At 52.6% G+C, this 20,632-nt stretch overlaps 1 protein-coding gene across 1 annotated transcript in view; it reads left to right on the top strand.

Moving 5' to 3' along the window:
* The window catches only part of LOC116944246 (nuclear factor of activated T-cells, cytoplasmic 3-like), a 118,723-nt gene that overhangs the window by 66,208 nt on the left and 31,883 nt on the right, over positions 1-20,632 (top strand). The window contains exon 10 of the mRNA XM_076068226.1: positions 8,037-8,939. Within this exon, the coding sequence (XP_075924341.1) occupies positions 8,037-8,939 (903 nt within the window). The remainder of the gene's footprint in view (positions 1-8,036; positions 8,940-20,632) is intronic.

The raw sequence follows: 20,632 nt of genomic DNA, 5'->3' as shown, positions 1-20,632 counted from the left end.
ACGCACACACACGCACACACGCGCGCACACACGCACACACGCACAAACACATACACGCACGCACAAACACACACACGCGCACACACACGCCCACCCCCCCCCCCCTCACACACGCGCACACACACACGCGCACACACGCGCGCACACACGCGCGCTCACACACGCGCGCAGCACAGCGGTGAACCTGGCCACTCCAGGAGGCCCCTGGCAGTAGCCGAGCGCGGCACTGCCCATTAAACCCAGGGCGTTGTTGCCGGGTCGACAACAACACACAACGATCCACCCTTCTGCCACCTTTCTCCGGTGCCCGATCAGTGCGACCAAGAGGCTTGCCAGCGACGGACCAATGTCGATTGTGGGTCTCGAGCTGCCGCGGGCGCAGTGAAAACAATCGAAGTCTCGGCTCGCGTTTGGTCCGCGGGCCCGGTAGTCGCTCACGGCTCATAATGACCATCCCGGTTCTAGCAACCCACCCACCCCCCACCACCAACCCCCCCCCCCCCACCCCCGTCATACCTCCCCTGCGTGGGCAGCCCCTGGGTCTTCCACAACGCGAGTCTCTGTTCTTATCTCGAGGCTCGCGGAGCTCGCTCGGATGAGACAAAGCAGAAAGCTCCAGACGTCTCCATGTTGGCATGGAGACGTCATACACAGCGGAGGAGGCGTGGACGCGTCTCCTGTGTGTGCATATTTACAAGTGTCTATACAGCCCCTTTGCTCTATGCACTGCTGGATGAGTGCCTACCACGCGCCGTCATAGCGGGGGAGGGAGTAATTTGCCCCCAGACGTCAATCACTCTGAGCGAGACCACGGCAGGGCACCGCGGTTGCGAGGAGATGTTAACTCCCTCGCCTGGTATGCAGGAGGTCGGGGGTTCGATCACGACTCCCTGTATAATTGGAGTTTACGTGTCTCTCTCATCATCATCACGGTGGCTAGGAGATGTTAACTCCCTCGCCTGGTATGCAGGAGGTCGGGGGTTCGATCACGACTCCCTGTATAATTGGAGTTTACGTGTCTCTCTCATCATCATCACGGTGGTTAGGAGATGTTAACTCCCTCGCCTGGTATGCAGGAGGTCGGGGGTTCGTTGCCGACCCTGACGACGCCTGCTGCTGTGTATTTGAGGTTTGCAGTTTCTCTCTCCCGGTGGTCGCGTGGATTTATCTCCGGGTCCTTCGGGTTTATCCCTCCACATTTATAATTTGACACGCGTCTAGCCTATTTGGCTGCTGTACATTTTGACGTGACGATAACCCACTTTGTTGGGCTGTCATTTGTGGCCAGGTCGCTTATGAAAAAGAACTACGTAGGTCAGCGGGCTTTATCTGGTTAAATAAAATATAAAAAAACATGAGTTTTTAGTTTAGTTTCTCCAGGACTGATTCAAAGCAAGCATCAGGAGCAACTCTCACTGACTGCTAATGAGGCATTGGATGTCGAAACCGGTCCAGAGTTCTGCTCGTACTGATGATGCCCTTGCTGCTCAGATAGAGACGCTCTCACAGAAGGAAGTCGTTGCTGAGCCGATGTGTTGTGTAAACCATTATGATAATGATGATGGTGTTATTTGCTTATTGTATGATGTTCGTGTCCTTATTGTACCAATGCGGTCACTTTCACGTTCTCCACAACGACCGGAACGGCCAAGCTTTGATTACAACCGAGCGAGTTGGTGGGTTCACAATCAGAATGTTTGCTTATCCCGGAAGAATCTGATGAGCTATGAAGCTCTTTTTCACAGAGTTGGGTAGTACAGACCCCCTTCTCCGCGCCGGTGTCGTCTTCCGCGGCTGCTTCGCCATACTTCCCCACGCTAGTCAGCGCGTGTCGGTTGAAGGAACGAAGCGACGTCTGTGGGATCATAGGACGGTGCAACAGTTGATGTTTGCTGGACTGCTGCACCCTCCTGCTGCTCGCTAACGAAGCCCCGCGGGAGTCTCTAACAACCTGCCGTGCATGCTGGTCGCGCATACAAGCACTGCCCAGGGAGCGGTGGCGCAGTGGTTAGCGCGCTGTGCTGCTAACCCGTCGTCCCGAGTTCGACTCCCGCTCACGGCTCACGACATCAGTGGCGAATATCTCAAGCGATCATTGGGTCTCCCCCCTCCCCTAACGTGACTCGGCCTTGAATGAGTACCCGCTAGTGCTGTGGTGTCTAAAACGTCAGCACTGGGGGAGACAAAGGCGGCCGGGCGTGGTGCTGGACAGCCATCCCCTCGGTCGTGCACCAGCCTCCACGCAGGTGCTACTCGCTACACAGTAATTGCACTTGCCCCAACGGTCTGCTAGAGGCTCCACGGGGTAGCTTTGTCTTTGCGTGTGTTTTGGAACAGTCGCGCTGTGTGCGTTCGCTCTGGACACGTGGGCGGAGGCGGCGCCTGGGAACCGCGTGGGGGTCTCGGGGGGGGGGGGGCTGGAGGAGGGTTGGTGGGGCTGAAGGGGGGGGTCAGTGGGTGCGAGGTGAGGGGGGGGCGATCGGGGCCACGGGGAGTGTGAAGATTTTCGGGCAATGGGACAACAGCGCAGAGGAGTGGGAGGAGGTGATGATGGTGGTGGTGGTGATGATGAAGTTGAGTAAGTATGATAAGGAGGTGGTGGGCGATGGTTATAATGCGGTGGAGTTGATGATAACGAGGGAGCGAGGTATAGTACGTATGATGATGATGGTGATGCAGAAGAGAAGGGTGTGTTCACGCGACGTGGTGCAGTACAAACAGACGAAGATGAGGATGAGTGTGTACATGACGATGGTGGTGGTGGGGACAGGAGGAGGGAGGCGGAGTGTGTGGGGGAGAGACACTCCGCGTGGATTCTTGGCACGGCAGCTGTGGCCGTGATCTGCTGGCCACAGCACAGAGGGAATCCCCTCGCGCGCCGCGATAACGTGGGTGGGTGGGTGGGGGGAGCGTGGTACAGCGGGGGGAGGCTTGGAGGGCAAGTGGTGGGGGTGGTGGCCAAGGCGTGGTGGCTGTAGCCGGGGTCGCGTGGGCACGGTTCGGGGGAGGAGGGGAGAGGGGGTGGGTCGAGTGGAGGGGGGTGGGGGATGAATAATGAAGTCACTGACTTACTCGGGAAACTCTCAATGAGCCTCAAGGATCTCTGTGGTCGTAGGCGGCGTTTGTATTCGTGTGTACGCGTGTCGCTACGCGTGTCGCTACGCGTGTCCCACTGGGGAGACAAAGGCCGCGAGATGCGGTTCTGGCCACCCACCCACTCGTGCGCCGTGCCGATCTTCACAGGTGCTCGCTAACAGCACTTGTCCCAACAGTCCGTTAAGGCGACACGGGGGACCTTTGCCTGTGGCCGGGGGGAGCGGTGGTGCCCTGGCTAGCGCCGATGTCGCACGAATTCGGCCACCCGCGTTTGATTCCCACTCGTGGAGGATTAACATCTGTGGCGATTATTATCGGGCACGGGGCCCAACGACATCCCCCTCCCTCCTCTAGGTAGATTGTGAGCTCGCTTAGGGGAGGGCATTTGCCAATCACCGACCCACGCCTCTTACCCCCCCCCCCTCGTCCACACCCCCCAACCCTACCCCCAGCCCCCCTGTAGACTCGGGACCCCCCCCCCCCCGCGTGTGGACGAGGGAAGCCACTGTGTTAAGTTTCCAGGGAGATTCCGGGAGGAATCCCTCCGCAGGGCCGGTTTGTGTGGCCCCGTGCGCATCGTGGGCGAACCGCGGGCGGGCGGGAGAGAGAGAGCGGGAGGGAGAGGGGTGGAGAGAGTTCCAGAGCGTTGGAGTGCGAGGTGGGGGGCTGGTGAGTGCGAGAGAGAGAGAGAGTGTCTTGTTAGTCGTGTGAGAGAGGAGAGAGAAAGAGAGAGGCGAGGGGGTAATGAGAGTGTGAGAGAGTCTTTTGTTCTTCCTATGTAGAGCGTTTGTTTGCACACAGCGCGCCACACGTGTCTCCAAGTTGTTGTGTTTACCCACGTGTGTGTGTGTGCACACGTGTGTGTGTGTGTGCACACGTGTGTGTGTGTGCACACTGTGTGTGTGTGTGCACACGTGTGTGCCTCAGCCTCAAATGAGTACCTGGTGCGGTGTGTAAACATTGCCACTAGGGAGACAAAGGCGGTCGGGCGTGGTGCTGGCCACCCACCCCCTCGTGTACCGTTCCGGCCTTCATAGGTGCTCGCTAACAGCACTTGCCCCTACAGTCTGTTAAGGCTATATGGGGGATCTTTGTCTTTTTGTGTGTGCGTGTAAGACTGTGAGGAGAGCGGTGGTGCAGTGGTTAGCGTGCTGCGCTGTGAACCTGGCGACCCGGGTTCGATTCCCGGCCAACACCGGTGGCGATTATCTGAAGCGGTCCTGGGCCTTCCCTAGGTCGACTCAGCCTCAAATGAGTACCTGGTGCGGTGTGTAAACATTGCCACTGGGGAGACAAAAAAGGCGGCCGTGCATGGCGCTAGCCATCCATGTGCTGTCCCCGCCTTCATAGGTGCTCGCTAACAGCACTTACCCCAACAGTCTGTTAAGCTTTTACGGGGGATCTTTGTGTGTGTGGCTACACGCGTGTGTGTGGCTACACGTGTGTGTGTGTGTACCTCACGGGCCATCATACCACAGTGGCTTGACAAAAAACGCTGTCCACGTGCAACATCAACCATAATTATTTCTGCAAATGAATAACATGACGACCTTTACGAGCGGCGTTACTTAGTATAGCTGCGGCGCACTGCCGGGGTTCGGTTCGGCAAAAAAAATACCGGAGGATCCAACAGACAGACGAACATTGCAGATGTTCACCCTACCTCTCCAGCCTCTCGATATGCTCTAACGAGGGGCCGTTGCCCGAAACGTCAGCTATATTTTTTCCCTCCCTTTTAACGTGTTTGAAATTAAACATTGCAGGAGATACTCTTTTTTTTATCTCGCCGGGATCGGGCCACGTAAAATAATCCGGTCCGAATTTTAACGGAAAATGAAAAAAAAAATGTTGACACATCATCCCTTGAAACAACGTATCGACTGAATATTCGCAATAACAAACAAGGATAACATTTGGCTGTCAAACCCCAACGTGCTGAGTCAGCCAAAGCAAAAGTGACTCACTGAGAGCCCCTAACTCGGTCGTGGGCGTCACGCGCCGAGCTGTCCAGCGTGGTTGCTGGCCTTGTTTACATCTTACAGAACTACAGCTCTCCGACTGGCCCGGAATTATTTTGTGAAATGTAATTGATGATAACCATCATCATCATCTGAATGCCCGCTTTGTTAACGTGTGTGTGTTCTGTACGTATGCATGTGTGTGTGTGTGCATGTTGTCCGTGTATAAATGTCTCTGATTCTGTATGTGGCCATGTGAGTGTTTGCTGTGTGTGTGTTGGCTGGGTCACGGAGTCCGTATGCCCGGCCACCGCATGCCTACAAATATTTTGTTTCAGCCTGATAGAGGGGGCTAAACTGGCGCGGCACGGGCTAGAGAAGAGATGGAGTGATGTGGTACAGGAGGACGTGGAGCTGAGTGGACTTGCCGATGACTGGTACCAGCGGTGTCAAGATCGGCCTCTGTGGAGGAGGCTCGTGAAGGACGCTACTGGGCAGTTGGAGGCAGTCGCCCTCCAGCAACAACGGAGGGCGGAGGAGCGACGCTCACAACAACGAGCAGAGCGCCGGGTGGTTAACATACAGCAAGTTGGCGCAGGAGGGGTTACAGCTGGTGCATCAGCCAATCATCTCAGTCAGCCAACCCATGGCACCGGGGTCTGTCCCGAGACCTCCTGCCAGCGAGCTTTTGACACTTCACGTAGCCTCAAAGTGCACCTGGCCTGGCACAGGCGGCGTGGTGACGTCACCGTAAATTAGTGGCGAATGACGGGTATTGGTTTGTTGACGTGTGTGTATGTTGTTATTGACGTATGTGTGTATGTTGACGTGTGTGTATGTTGACGTGTGTGTGTATGTTGACGTGTGTGTATGTTGACGTGTGTGTCTTCAAAACATCTCAATGCAATCAAACGTTTATTTGTCTTCGCTCTTCATTATTCCTGCCAGAGCCGGCATCTGGCATGGCATTTGGAAACTCAGGGCGCGGGGGTGGATTTAGTGGTGTGTGAAGTGAAGGGATATGGGGAGAGGGTGCACGGGGAGGTTCAGGGGGGTGAGAGGGGGATCACCATAGTTTGGAGAGTTTGATGGAAGGGGGGGGGGTGTCAGGGATTGAAGTGCCAAGTTGTTCCGGGTGGGATGGAGCAGACTGATTGATGATGGTGATGATGATGGTGATGGTAGTTCAGAGTTCAAGTTTATTTCGTTTAAACCAGGGGGGACCACGACAGGGTCGCGTTCGCAAGAGTGACTGATCTGGGTGGGGTCACCAAAAATTTACGAAAGCAAAGACGTGGAATCTAAATCGGGCCAATGAAGGGATATTAATCGGCGTCGATGCAATCGAACAGAGATCAGGGCGAAAACAAAGCCCGCGTTAGAGTAGACAGCGAAAACATATCGATATTGAGAAGACGAATGTTAAATTCCAGGAACGAAAGTTGGCCCGGACGAAATTTCCAGTGAAAAACGATTGATAGGAAAATTCAATTCCAAGAAGATTGAAGGTGAATTGCTGCAACTCAAATGTGAAGAGGTGATGAGGGGATCGGCGGGGAATAACGAGGTTATGGAGTCAACAAGAAATATATCTTACTAACACTCACGGCACAAGCAGAAGTATATTCATTAATTTAGAAAGTGTTTATCCATCTGGCAAAACTTAGCCCACTGCTCACCCAGTCTCTGTGCATATCTATGTGTCTATATCAGTACCTGTGTGTCGCTATGAGTCTCTATGCATCTCGATGAGTCTCTATGAGTCGATCTGGGGAAGGCCCAGGACTGGTTCAGATAATCGTCACCGGTGTTGGCCGTGAGTGGTAATCGAACTCGGGTCGTCTGGTTCGTAGCGCAGCGCGCTAACCGCTACACTACCGCTCCCCACCGATGTACACACGCACACACACATAGGCACAATGCACACATACAATCCGTACAAACTCAGTTTACATAAAAACCCGCAGAGGTCTTTATCTCATCAGATCATCACAACCCCGCTCGCTGGGTGACACCTGGAATGCGCCCTGTCTCTCGCTACAAAAATACACGGGGATAAAATCGCCCCCCCCACCTCCCTCCTCAATCCCCCTTCCCCCCTCCCCCGTCTCGCACACTGAGACGATGAGCGGGGGTACAGGGACCCCTTGGAGGGGGTCCCGATACCACCTACAGGCAGCAGTCAGGGTGATGGATTCATTCGGCCAATCCACTCCTCCACTTACTCGGCTCAATTTGCGGCCGGTCGCCTCCTCATTGCTCCTCTATCGCTACTGGCACGGTCACCTGTCCCGTGGACTGCTCCCCGTGATTCCTCGGCCCGTGTTGAGCTCGCCGACTGTTTCGTCTCATCCACACTGCGGAAACTCCCGCACCTCCCATTAGCACGGTTGGCTACTACGTACGGAGCGAAATAAGTTCAACGCGCATACACACACACACACGGCCCTGTCGCTGGATGGTGGAGGGTTCCAGTTAAATAATTGGCATTATATCCCCCACACGATTTGACGCAATGTAAACGATTTATTACGCATGGCATCATATCGTTGTGTCTGCATAGCGTCTATATTGTATTTGAGTGAGTGGGGTATCTACAAATGGATCGCCCTCCATACCGTGGAGAGTTTCAAGTTGATTTTCGCGGAACCGCGTGAGACCTCAAGCCACGGTGACCTGGGTCACCCAAAATAACACAATTAATCACGTGAAAAGGATACGTGATTAAGATGATAAGTTCCGGACGAAATCAATAATATTGCCCAAACATAAGTCGCATTATTACATTATTAACGAAATACATCTCAGCAACTTACAAAGTAGAATGCTCTACATCTCGTGGAACAGAAAACGCACCGAATAAAATAACTTTTTAAACCCTCATCGGAATATTTCCAAACAATACACTTCGACACGCGAGACGTGTGATCGCAATCTGCACTGCCTAACCCCCCCATCCCCCCTCCCGTAATCTTTCCGCAGTGCCCCCCGTAATCATCAAACGGGAGCCGAGCGATGACCTCCTCAACCAGCTGGACGCGGGTCCCCCACTTCACTCGTTGGGTGAACCCCCATTCTCATCGGCAAGCACGTGGTTCCGCGACACACCCCTGCCCATCCCCTACCCTGGCCATGCCACACAGCACCATCATCATCAGCAGCAGCATCATCAGCAGCAGCAGCATCATCAGCAGCAGCAGGTGCCCACAGTTGAACAGAGGCCCCGCTACCTACACGAGCGTCGTGCTACTGCTGCTGCGTTCTCGGCTGACTGTGACCAAGGATACGTCAACAATCATCTACAGCCGCTGGTTCAACCTCTCAATCACCAGCAGCAGCAGCACAACAACCACCACCACCAGAACAACCACAGCAACAATCACAGCAACAACCACAACAATAACAATCATCACCACCAACAGAATAGCCATCATCATCACCACCAACATCATCATCAGCAGCAAGAGCAGCACCAGCAACATCAGCAGCAGCAGCAGCAAGAGCAACAACATCATCAGCAGCAGCAGCAAGGGCTGTTCGAGGAGGCGATGTTCGCAGGGAAGCGGTCGTTCTCCACCGCCGTGTTCGCCTCCTTCCCGCACTGCCCTCCGGGTCGCCTGCATCTGCTGAACGGGCGAGGGGCTTTCCCCAGGGTCGCGGGGGAGGAGCCCGGGGGACGGGGGCCAGGGGAAGGCTTCCACACGAGCCAGCAGCAGCAAGAGCAACAACAACATCAACATCATCATCATCAGCCGCAGCCCCCCACCGCCGCGGCCGGCCAGGGGTCTCCGCCGACGTCAATGGCGAGCCACGTGCCGCTGAGCGCCATCAAACAGGAGCCGCTGGAGACGCCGCCCCGAGGGCAAAGCATCACGCTGGACGACGGTGAGAGGGCCCGGGTGGTGGTGGTGGTGGTGACGGTGGTGGTGATGGTGGTGGTGGTCTAGACGACGTTAGCGGGAGGGATGATGATGATCAACATGATGATCTGAACAACGATGAGCGATGATCAAGATAATGACCTCGATGCCGTGCGGTGATGATGATAACACCGTGTAACAAAAAAATGTTCCTGGGTGTTAAGTGTTATTTCCGAATTGCTTATGCATCCAAAGTACGTAAAATGGCTATTCAAATTAATTTGGTTTTTGTCTAAAGTCACGTAGATAGGTTAAAAGAAAATAACAAAAAAATAACATAATACTATAATAAAATATTTTCTTTGAATCTATCTACGTGACTTTACCGAAAGACCCAAGAATACGAACTCCTGCAGTCACGAACGCTTTAAATCAAGATTAAGAATGATTATTATTCCCCACAAACTTTGCGTTTGTGACCAGGACAGTGATATTTTGAAATGTACCTATTTTAAATTGAGATAACGTGGTGTGCATTTGTGTCTTTCGTTCACATAAAGTCCTGGTCACAAAAGCAAAGTTTGTGGGGAATAATAGACATTTTCTATAGTTTTTAGGCATAAGCAATAAAAAATATAACACTTAGTACCCATGAACAAAAATCGTGTTGCATAGTGCAATGAGGATGCCGTGGTAAGGATGCTGCTGCTGATAATGAATAACCTGGACAATGTAGAGTGCACATGTGGAGGGTGGTGACACCTCTTTGCAGTAGTGATTATGTTGATGACTCGTGATGATGATCGCCCTGTATGGCAGTGAGTAACGGGAATTGCGGTCGGGAGCGGTGGCGCAGCGGTTAGCACGTTGCGCAACGAACCCAGCGACCCGAGTTCGATTCCCCGCTAACGGTCAACACCCAGTGACGATTATGTGAACCGGTCGACTCAGCCTCAAACGGGTATCTGGTGCGGTGTGTAAACATCGCCACTGGGGAGACAAAGGCGGCCAGGCGTGGTGCTGGCCACCCACCCCCTCGTGTGCCGTCCCGCCCTTTATAGGTGCTCGCTAAAAGCACTTGCCCCAACAGTCTGTTACAGGCTATACGGGGGATCTTTGTCTTTGTACGTGTGTGTGTGTGTATGTGTGTGTATATACGTGTGTTTGTACATGTGTATCTGTGTGTACGCGTGTGTGTGTTTGCGTGTGTGTACATGTGTATGTTTGCGCGTATTTGTGTTTTCGTGTGTGTACGTGTATGCGTGTGTGTGTGTACGTGTGTGTATTTGTATGCGCGTGTGTGTTTACATGTGTATGTGTGTGGTCCCCCTCTTTAAGAAGGGGGACCGCACAGATTGTAACAACTACAGGGGCATCTCACTCCTCAGTGTGTCGGGAAAGGTCCTGGCAAGGATTATTCAACATCGCCTTGCCAAGCACGCTGAGGAGAGGCTTGCGGAGCCCCAATGCGGTTTCAGGAAAGGGCGGTCCTGCACAGATGCCATATTTTCTGTCCGTCTGCTACAGCAGAGGTGTAAGGAATTTCAGCAAGACCTACATCTCTGCTTTATTGACCTGGTCAAGGCCTATCATACCATCAGTAGGCCTGGGCTCTGGGTTGTTCTTCGTGCTTTTGGAGTCCCTGACCCTCTGCTCACGATCATTAAGGACCTTCATGATGGTGAGCGGGCCCGGGTAAAACTACGTGGCCGGGAGTCAGAGCCATTCCCTGTACACCGTGGGGTGCGACAGGGATGTCCTCTGGCTCCCACATTCTTTAACATCTATTTTGAGCACGTAGTTCGTGAAGCCTTCAATAGCTGTACCGGGGGAATCTCCATTTGGTACAGATATAATGGGAGGCTGATCGATGCCCAGGTGCGGTCAAGGGATGGCTCCCTATTGCTCAACCATGTTATGTATGCCGATGATTTGGTAATAGCTGCTCATTCAGAGGAGGTTTTGGAGACGCTACTGCTGAGACTGGAGCGTGCAACTAAGAGATGGGGCCTTACCATCAGCCCCATCAAAACTAAGCACCTGCCTGGGTATTTTATACCATTGGACACTCCACCCCCACAACGCCCAATCGGTGATGGGGCAGTGGAGAGTTTCCCATACCTGGGCAGTGTGCTTATGACCGGCTCCAGTTTAACAGCAGAGGTCTCACTTCGAATCAGTCGAGCGGCAATATATCTTCATCGGTTGCGTAACGCTGTGTGGAAGCTACCTGGTCTGTCGCTCGGCACTAAGCTTCAGGTCTTCTCGGCCACGGTCATTGCCTCCCTTCTCTACGCTTGCGAAACGTGGACCCCCCTAATGGAACATCTTCGCCGGTTAGAAACATTTAGGCTAACCTGCCTACGATCCTTCTTGGGTTTAACCAGGCTGGATTGTGTGAGGAGCTCACAAATCCTTGAAAGATCTGGGCAAGGTCTCATCGGTGAGCTCCTCCGGCAGGCAAGGCTGCATTGGCTGGGTCATGTAGTCCACATGCCCAGCCACCGCATGCCGAAACAGCTTTTGTTCGGCCGGATCGAGGGGGCTAAACGGGCGCGGCACGGGCTAGAGCAGAGATGGAGTGATGTGGTACAGGAGGACGTGGAGCTGAGTGGACTTGCCGATGACTGGTACCAGCGGTGTCAAGATCGGCCTCTGTGGAGGAGGCTCGTGAAGGACGCTACTGGGCAGTTGGAGGCAGTCGCCCTCCAACAACAACGGAAGGCGGAGGAGCGACGCTCACAACAACGAGCGGAGCGCCGGGTGGCTAAAGCAAAGCAGGTTGGCACAGTAGGGGGCACAGGTGGTGCATCAGCCAGTCATCTCAGTAATCTCAGTCAGTCGACCCGTGGCACCTGGGTCTGCCCCGTGACCTCCTGCCAGCGGGCGTTCGACACTTCACGTGGCCTCAAGGTGCACATGGCCTGGCACAAGCGTCGTGGTGACGTCACCGCCACTTAGTGGCGAATGGCGGTTGTTGTTGTTATGTGTGTATATGTGCGTGTGTGTGTTTACGTGTGTGTACGTGCATGCGTGTGTGTGTGTTTACGTGTGCGTGTGTACGTGCATGCGTGTGTGTGTTTGTTTACGTGTGTTTACGTGTGTGCGTGTGTGTGTGCGTGTGTGTGTACGTGTGTACGTGTGTGTTTACGTGTGTGTGTGTACGTGTGTGTGTTTACGCGTGTGTGTACGTGTGTGTGTGTACGTGTGTGTTTACGTGTGTGTGTGTTCGTGTGTGTGTACGTGTGTGTGTACGTGTGTGTGTGTACGTGTGTGTGTACGTGTGTGTGTGTACGTGTGTGTGTGTACCCTCCTAAGTGCGGCACATTGAGTCCTCTCGCGGTGCGACTAGAGGAGTAATCACGGCCGCTGATTGAATGGAGCTCCGCTCGGCCAAAATCAACACGGCACCTCCGTTTCAACCGACTGCTGTGGGGATACCGTCGAGGCGGGGCGGGGCGGGGTGTGGCGGGTAGCTGGTGGGGGGGGAGAATTGAAGGGGAAGAGGAGAGAGAGGGGAGCGGGGAGGAAGAAGGGAGGAAGTGACCGGACGCAGATGAAGCACTTTTACGCACACAAAATAATTGTGTCTTTTGCACATTCTATTTGCCGGAGCAACACAAAGTGGCGCTTGCGCCAGGCTAGGTGCACCTTGAGGCCGTCACGTGAAGTGTGGAAGGCTCGCTGCTGGGAGCAGGAGGTCACGGGACAGACCCAGGTGCCATGGGTGACTGGCTGGGGATGACTGACAGATGCGCCTCGTGAACTCACCCCACTGTGCCAACTCACCGGGGTTTAGCCGCACCAGCGCTTCGCTCGTTGCAATGCTGAAATGTGCAACACGATGTGTGTGTGTGGATAACAAGGTCATCAAGCCAGGAGCCCCTATAAAGGCTTGGTGGGTGTCGACTAATCGGCGGAGCAGCGGGGGGGGGAGTGTAGGATCACGTGTGTTGTGATACACGCTGTGTGTGTGGTGTAGCCTTCATAGGTGCTCGCCAACAGCACTTTCCCCAACAGTCTATTAAAGGCTACACGGGGGATCTTTGTCTCTATTTTTGCGTATGGGTGTGTGTGCCTCAATGGCCCGCGATCACAAATCGCTCTTTAATTCCATCAAAAAGTTACCTGCAACGCCACACCTATTGCCATCATTAGGGGAAAGAACGGTCATCCAAACTCCGACCCACAGGAACAGGTTTGCAGATTTCCTGAGCATTTCTGTGGGATCCTGGGGGAGGGGAAATCTCTCAGAATGGAAAATATCATGGGATAAAGTGAGGATGACCATGCTGAGGCTGCAGTGCCTCAAATATTGGAAGACGTCAACCCCTGTGAGAGACTGACTGAGTGCCATATGTTGAGGAAGTACTGAAGGCGATCCAGAGCCTGAGACCAGGAAAGGAACCGGGCAGAGATGTTCTCCCAAGCGAAATGCTGAGGGAGGGTGGCGTTTGTGCACAGACTGCACTACATGACATCATAACAGTCTGGACCACTGGATAGGTTCCGCAGGATTGGAAGAATGCCCTGGTGGTTCCCCTTCTTTAAGAAGGGGGACCGCACAGACTGAAAGAACTACAGGGTCATCTCACTCCTCAGTGTGCCGGGAAAGGTCCTGGCAAGGATTATTCAACATCGCCTTGCCAGGCACGCTAAGGAGAGGCTTGCGGAGACCCAATGTGGTTTCAGGAAAGGGCGGTCCTGCACAGATGCCATATTTTCTGTCCGTCTTCTACAGCAGAGGTGTAGGGAATTCCAACAAGACCTACATCTCTGCTTTATTGACCTGGTCAAGGCCTATGATACCACCAGTTGGCCTGGGCTCTGGGTTGTTCTTCGTGCTTTTGGAGTCCTTGACCCGCTGCTCACGGTAATTAAGGACCTTCATGATGGTGAGCGGGCCCGGGTAAAACTACGTGGCCGGGAGTCGGAGCCATTCCCTGTTCTCTTTGGGGTGCGACAGGGATGTCCTCTGGCTCCCACATTATTGAATAACTATTTCGACCACGTAGTTCGTGAAGCCTTCAGTAACTGTACCGGAGGAATTTCCATCTGGTACACATACATTGGGAGGCTGATCGATGCCGGGTGCGGTCAAAGGATGGTTCCCTATTGCTCAACCATCCCTCCCTTTTCTACGCTTGCGAAACGTGGACCCCCATAATGTAACATCTTCCCCAATTAGAAATATTTAGGCTGGTCTGCCTACGATCTATCTTGGGTGTAACCAGGATGGATTGTGTGAGGAGGTCACATGTCCTTGAAAGATTTGGACAAAGTCCCATCGGTGAGCTCCTCCGGCAGGCAAGGCTGCGTTGGCTGGGTAATGTAGCCCGCATGCCCAGCCACCGCATGCCTGAACAGCTTTTGTTCGGCCGGATCGAGGGGGCGAAACGGGCGCGGCACGGGCTAGAGCAGAGATGGAGTGATGTGGTACAGGAGGATGTGGAGCTGAGTGGACTAGCCGATGACTGGTACCAGCGGTGTCAAGATCGGCCTCTGTGGAGGAGGCTCGTGAAGGACGCTACTGGGCAGTTGGAGGCAGTCGCCCTCCAACAACAACGGAGGGGGGGAGGAGCGACGCTCACAACAACGAGCGGAGCGCCGGGTGGCTAAAGCACACCAAGTTGGTACAGTAGGGGGCGCAGGTAGTGCATCACGCAGTCATCTCAGTCAGTCGACCCGTGGCACCTGGGTCTGCCCCGTGACCTCCTGCCAGCGGGCGTTCCACACTTCACGTTGCCTCAACGTGCACTTAGCCTGGCACAAGCGTCGTGGTGACGTCCCGCCACTTAGTTGCGAATGGTGGTTGTTGTTGTTGTCTGCGAGGCCAGCATGTGTTTACGGTTAGCACGGTTGGCTACGTACGGTGCGAAAGACGTTCAACACATATAACGTCATTCATACAGTGAGGGAAAAAAGTATTTGATCCCTTGCTGATTTTGTACGTTTGCCCACTGACGAAGAAATGATCAGTCTATAATTTTAATGGTCGGTTTATTTGAACAGTGAGAGACAGAATAACAAAAAAAATCCAGAAAAACGCATGTCAAAAATGTTATAAATGTATTTGCATTTAAATGAGGGAAATAAGTATTTGACCCCCTCTCAATCAGAAAGATTTCTGGCTCCCAGGTGTCTTTTATGCAGGTAACGAGCTGAGATTAGGAGCACACTCTTAAAGGGAGTTCTCCTAATCTCAGCTTGTTACCTGTATAAAAGACACCTGTCCACAAAAGCAATCAATCAATCAGATTCCAAACTCTCCACCATGGCCAAGACCAAAGAGCTCTCCAAGGATGTCAGGGACAAGGTTCTAGACCTACACAAGGCTGGAATAGGCTACAAGACCATTGCCAAACAGCTTGGTGAGAAGGTGACAACAGTTGGTGTGATTATTCGCAAATGGAAGAAACACAAAAGAACTGTCAAACTCCCTCGGCCTGGGGCTCCATGCAAGATTTCACCTCGTGGAGTTGCAATGTTAATGAGAACGGTGAGGAATCAGCTCAGAACTACACGGGAGGATCTTGTCAATGATCTCAAGGCAGCTGGGACCATAGTCACCAAGAAAGCAATTGGTAACACACTACGCCGTGAAGGACTTAAATTCTGCAGCGTCCGCAAGGTCCCCCTGCTCAAGAAAGCACATATACATGCCCGTCTGAAGTTTGCCAATGAACATCTGAATGATTCAGAGGACAACTGGGTGAAAGTGTTGTGGTCAGATGAGACCAAAATTGAGCTCTTTGGCATCAACTCAACTCGCCGTGTTTGGAGGAGGAGAAATGCTGCCTATGACCCCAAGAACACCATCCCCACCGTCAAACATGGAGGTGGAAACATTATGCTTTGGGGGTGTTTTTCTGCCAAGGGGACAGGACAACTTCACCGCATCAAAGGGACGATGGACGGGGCCATGTACCGTCAAATCTTTGGTGAGAACCTCCTTCCATCAGCCAGGGCATTGAAAATGGGTCGTGGATGGGTATTCCAGCATGACAATGACCCAAAACACACGGCCAAGGCAACAAAGGAGTGCCTCAAAAAGAAGCACATTGAGGTCCTGGAGTGGCCTAGCCAGTCTCCAGACCTTAATCCCATAGAAAACCTGTGGAGGGAGCTGAAGGTTCGAGTTGCCAAACGTCAGCCTCGAAACCTTAATGACTTGGAGAAGATCTGCAAAGAGGAGTGTGACAAAATCGCTCCTGAGATGTGTGCAAACCTGGTGGCCAACTACAAGAAACGTCTGACCTCTGTGATTGCCAACAAGGGTTTTGCCACCAAGCACTAAGTCATGTTTTACAGAGGGGTCAACTACTTATTTCCCTCATTAAAATGCAAATCAATTTATAACATTTTTGACATGCGTTTTCTGGATTTTTTTGTTATTCTGTCTCTCACTGTTCAAAGAAACCTACCATTAAAATTATAGACTGATCATTTCTTTGTCAGTGGGCAAACGTACAAAATCAGCAGGGGATCAAATACTTTTTTCCCTCACTGTATGGTATGCGGGGTTTCGGACGCTTCTTATAATTAATCGGGATAACGCGGCATTTAACCCGCTGTATTTATTGGCGTTATAATGTTCACCGGAGCAAAGCGCTTTAACGCAAACACGTTAATTGGTGGCCAGCAGCCGTGCCTAATTGACTCGTTAGGCGGGCCACAGCGTCATATTAATTGACATTAGGCCAACAACGCAACTTTTCCATTTCAATCTGTACGTTGACTGAATAATGAATATTGAGGGAGGGAGGGAGGGGTAAAGAGGGTGTGGGGGGACGATAAATTAATTCCACTTAAACTCAAAACACCCAAAACGGAAAAACAAACACGTGGGCCGCGTGAGAGCAACGGAGGCACGCGCGCTGTGCACTTTGGCTGGGAGCCGTCGTGCAACGAAATCCACTCCGCCGTCCGTCGGGAGCTGCCGTGGCTCATCAGAAGGGCACCACGGTGACTAGGAGATGTTAACTACCTCGCCTGGTATGCAGGAGGCTCGTGGGTTCGATCCTGACGCCGACGCCTTCCGTGTGTTTGGAGGTTTGCACGCTCTCGCTCACGCTCTCTCTCCCCCTCCTCCGTGAGTCGCGTGGATTTGTGTGTCCTTGCCCTCCGATTTGATTCCCTCCGCAATGAGAGTCAACATCAACGCGCGTTTCGATGATTTGGCCGCAGTAAATGTCCACCTTGATAAGCCACGTTCGTCGAGTTATCATCTGTGATGATGGACAGGTCGCTTCTGAAAAAAAGAGCTAAGCAGCTATGTGGACCTTACCTGGTAAAATAAAAAATATATAAATTTTGATTTAAAGCTTTCGTGACTGCAGTAATTCATATTCTTAGTTTTTTCGGTAAAGTCACGTGACTTTACCGAAAAAACTAAGAATAAAAAATATATAGTTTAGTTTCATGCTCATTGACGTCCTGTCTCTCGGTGGGGGTGGGGGGTGTCGTGACTTAACCCATCATCACCTCCGGAGTCGATGCAATGAGCACCGACCTTGTAGGGGGAAGTCAAAGACAATTGTCCTTTGGAAAAAGAACGCGTCCCGGCCCTAGGAACGTGGAATTCTCACCACTGGCTCTGCAGGGCCGTACGCAGGTGATGTGCATCAACGTCTCGATGTGATTCATTCTGAGCAGGGAATCACCTGACATCCCTTTTCTGTTTCCTCTTCCATCGCTGGTGGGTAGGGGGGGGGTTAGGGGTATAAAATAAATACATATATGTATTGATGTACGTATTAATATATTTATTAATATATTATAATTTCTGCCCAATCTGTTGTCCTCGTGGATGAATCTTTCCGCAAACATCTGTTGGATCGAGTAAGATTCCCCGCAAATCTCGTTAGCTGGGTGTGCCCCCCCCCCCACTCGTTCAATCCCCTCCCTCGCCCAGCTGCGAGACACGCGGTGTGCCCGCACTCTCGTGTCGGACTGAGAGCGCGGATTTGTTTTGTGTGTCTGTGTGTGTGTCTGTGTGTGTGTTTGAAGCCGGTCAGAGATCTCTGTGTGTGGGTCTTTGGGGGTCTCTGCGTGAGTCTGTGTCTGAGCCTGTGGGTCGCTGTGTGAGTCTATGGGGTCTCTATGTCAGTCAATGGGTCTCTATGTGAGTCAATTGGTCTCTATATGAGTCTGTGGGTTCACGAGTCTACGGGTCTCTGTGTGAATCAATGTTTCTTTGTGAGTATATGGGTGCATGAGTCTATGGGTCTCTGTGTAGAATTAATGGGTCTCTATGTGAGTCTATTGGTCTATGGGGTCTCTATGGGAATTGAATCTAAAGAGGACAGAGGCAGGGTGTCGATAGCAAGGATGGCTGGGGGGGAGGGGAGCGAGTTCGACACCCATGTGGGCCAGAGGCGGCGGTGGCTAGGAGATGTTAACTACCTCGCCTGGTATACAGGAGGTCGTGGGTTCAATCCCGACCCTGACGCCTGCTGTACATTTGGAGATTGTGGTGTCTCTCTCTCTCTCGCTCTCCCCGTGGTTGCGTGGATTTTCCTCCGGGTCCTCCGAGTTTTCTCTCCACATTTAGAATCAACATCCACGCGTTTAGAGTATTTGGCAACTGCTATAAATGTCCACCTTGATAAGCCACTTCGTTGAGCTATCATTTGTCATGGCCAGATCGCTTCGTAAAAAGAGTTTACATCGCTCAGTGGGCCTTACCTGGTAAAATAAAATAAATGAAACAAATCGGTGGCAGCTGAAGCAGTCGGACTTGACAACTACCGATGTACTCCTGTAGATGCATCAATTACACGTGCAGTATTCTTGGTTCTTTAGTTAAAGTCACGTAGAAGGGAAATAATAAAAAAATAAAAATAAAAAATAAAATTCTCACGAAGTTTCGGCCACAACGCAAGCAGCCGTCCTCAGGTGAAGAAACAGAGCTGTTGGAAAGACAGCGTCTCATGAACACTGCTAAGCTTGGCAGCGTATTTTAAGCTGGGTGGGAGGAGGAGAGCGCCTTGACAAAGGAGTTTACATATCAACAGAGGAATTTATTATTCTTTTATTTTTTCCCTTCTACGTGACTTTACCGAAAGAACCAACAATATGAATCCCTGCGGTCACGAAAGCTTTAAATCAAAATTTACACGTGCAGTAGTTATACGGTAAGACTTTCAATGGGGACGCGTGTGCACGGGTGTGTCTGACCGTGCGTGTGTGTGTGTCTGAGTATGTGTGTGTGTAGCGGTTAGCGAGCTGCGTTACGGACCTAGCGACCCGAGTTCGATTCCCGCTCACGGCCAACACCTGTGACAATTATCTGAACCGGTCATGGGCCTCCCCTAGGTCGACTCAGCCTCAAATTAGTATCTGGTGCGGTGTGTATACATCGCCACTGGGGAGACAAAGGTGGCCGGGCGTGGTGTTGGCCACCCATTCATCGTGTCTTCATAGGTGCTCGCTAACAGCACTTGCCCCAACAGTCTGTTCAGGCTATACGGGGGATATTTGTCTTTGTGTGGACGGGTCGCTGTGTCGATGTAAGTGTGCGGTGCAGTGTTGTGTGGGTTGCTCGCTAACAGCACTTGCCCCAACAGTCTGTTGAGGCTATAGGGGGATATTTACCTTTGTCTTGTTGCATTGGCTACATCACGACACTACAGACCCGGGGGCCTGAGTGCGATTCCCCGGCCACAGCCAACATCACTTACGAACATGCACCCTAAACACAAAGACAAAGATCCCCCGTATAGCCTTTAACGAGTAGCACCTATATAGGGTGGGTGGCCAATCACAACGCCCGACCCGTTTCCGTCGTGGCGATGTTTAGAAAATCACACTGGGTAACTCATGGTGGACGGCGAGATAACGTTATCGCAACCTACACATCGCCCGCCAGTGACCAGGAGGATCGTGGCTGGCTCACCTCCCTTATCCGGAGAGAGAAGGTTACACATTCTTTACAAAGAGATTCCTTCGCAAGATGATTCACTCGGCATGCTGATAATAATACTAATATTGATTTAGAACGCACGCATATCCACACACCAACATCCACACGCCCCACACACGCCAACGCCAAACCACCACGACACAAGCACAGATATGGCTGTGACTAAATTTAGGCTGTTGTCCTATAGCGTGAGACGCGCGTGGTCCGAGCCAGAGAGGTCTCCCTCCCACAACCCCCCCGTGTTTGTGCTGGCGTGGTCAGGAAAGCGGAGCCGGAAAAATGGCAAGAGACCAGGCACCACAAGGGGAAGAAGAGTCCTATAGGAGGAGGGCGGGGGGAGTGGTGGTCGGGTTGAGTGGGGAGCGAGCCGTGGGGGGGTGGGCAGGGAGTGGGTGTGGTGGTGAGTGAGGCGAGGGGGAGCTTTGTGCGAGTGTGTTGCGTACGTGGGAGCAGTGGGATGCTTCTTGGGTGCTATGGGTGTGTGGGTGCTATGGGTGTGTGGATGCTATGGGGAGGGGGTGCTGATGCCATGGGGATTGGATGCTATGGGTGTGTGGATGCTATGGGGAGGGGGTGCTGATGCCATGGGGATTGGATGCTATGGGTGTGTGGATGCTATGGGGAGGGGGTGCTGATGCCATGGGGATTGGATGCTATGGGTGTGTGGATGCTATGGGTGTGTGGATGCTATGGGTGCAAGTATACTATGGGTGTCTGTATGCTATTGGGGGGGGGGGGGGAGGTGCTGATGCTATGGGGATTGGAAGCTATGGGTGTGTAGATGCTATGGGGGG

The sequence above is a fragment of the Petromyzon marinus genome, chromosome 20, assembly GCF_048934315.1.
Source record: "Petromyzon marinus isolate PM22_M1 ecotype Great Lakes invasive population chromosome 20, UKy_Petmar_22M1.pri1.0, whole genome shotgun sequence".
Classification (NCBI taxonomy): Eukaryota; Metazoa; Chordata; class Hyperoartia; order Petromyzontiformes; family Petromyzontidae; genus Petromyzon; species Petromyzon marinus.
The sequence above is the reverse complement of the archived record's forward strand: the minus strand, read 5'-3'. Positions and strand labels throughout refer to the sequence as shown.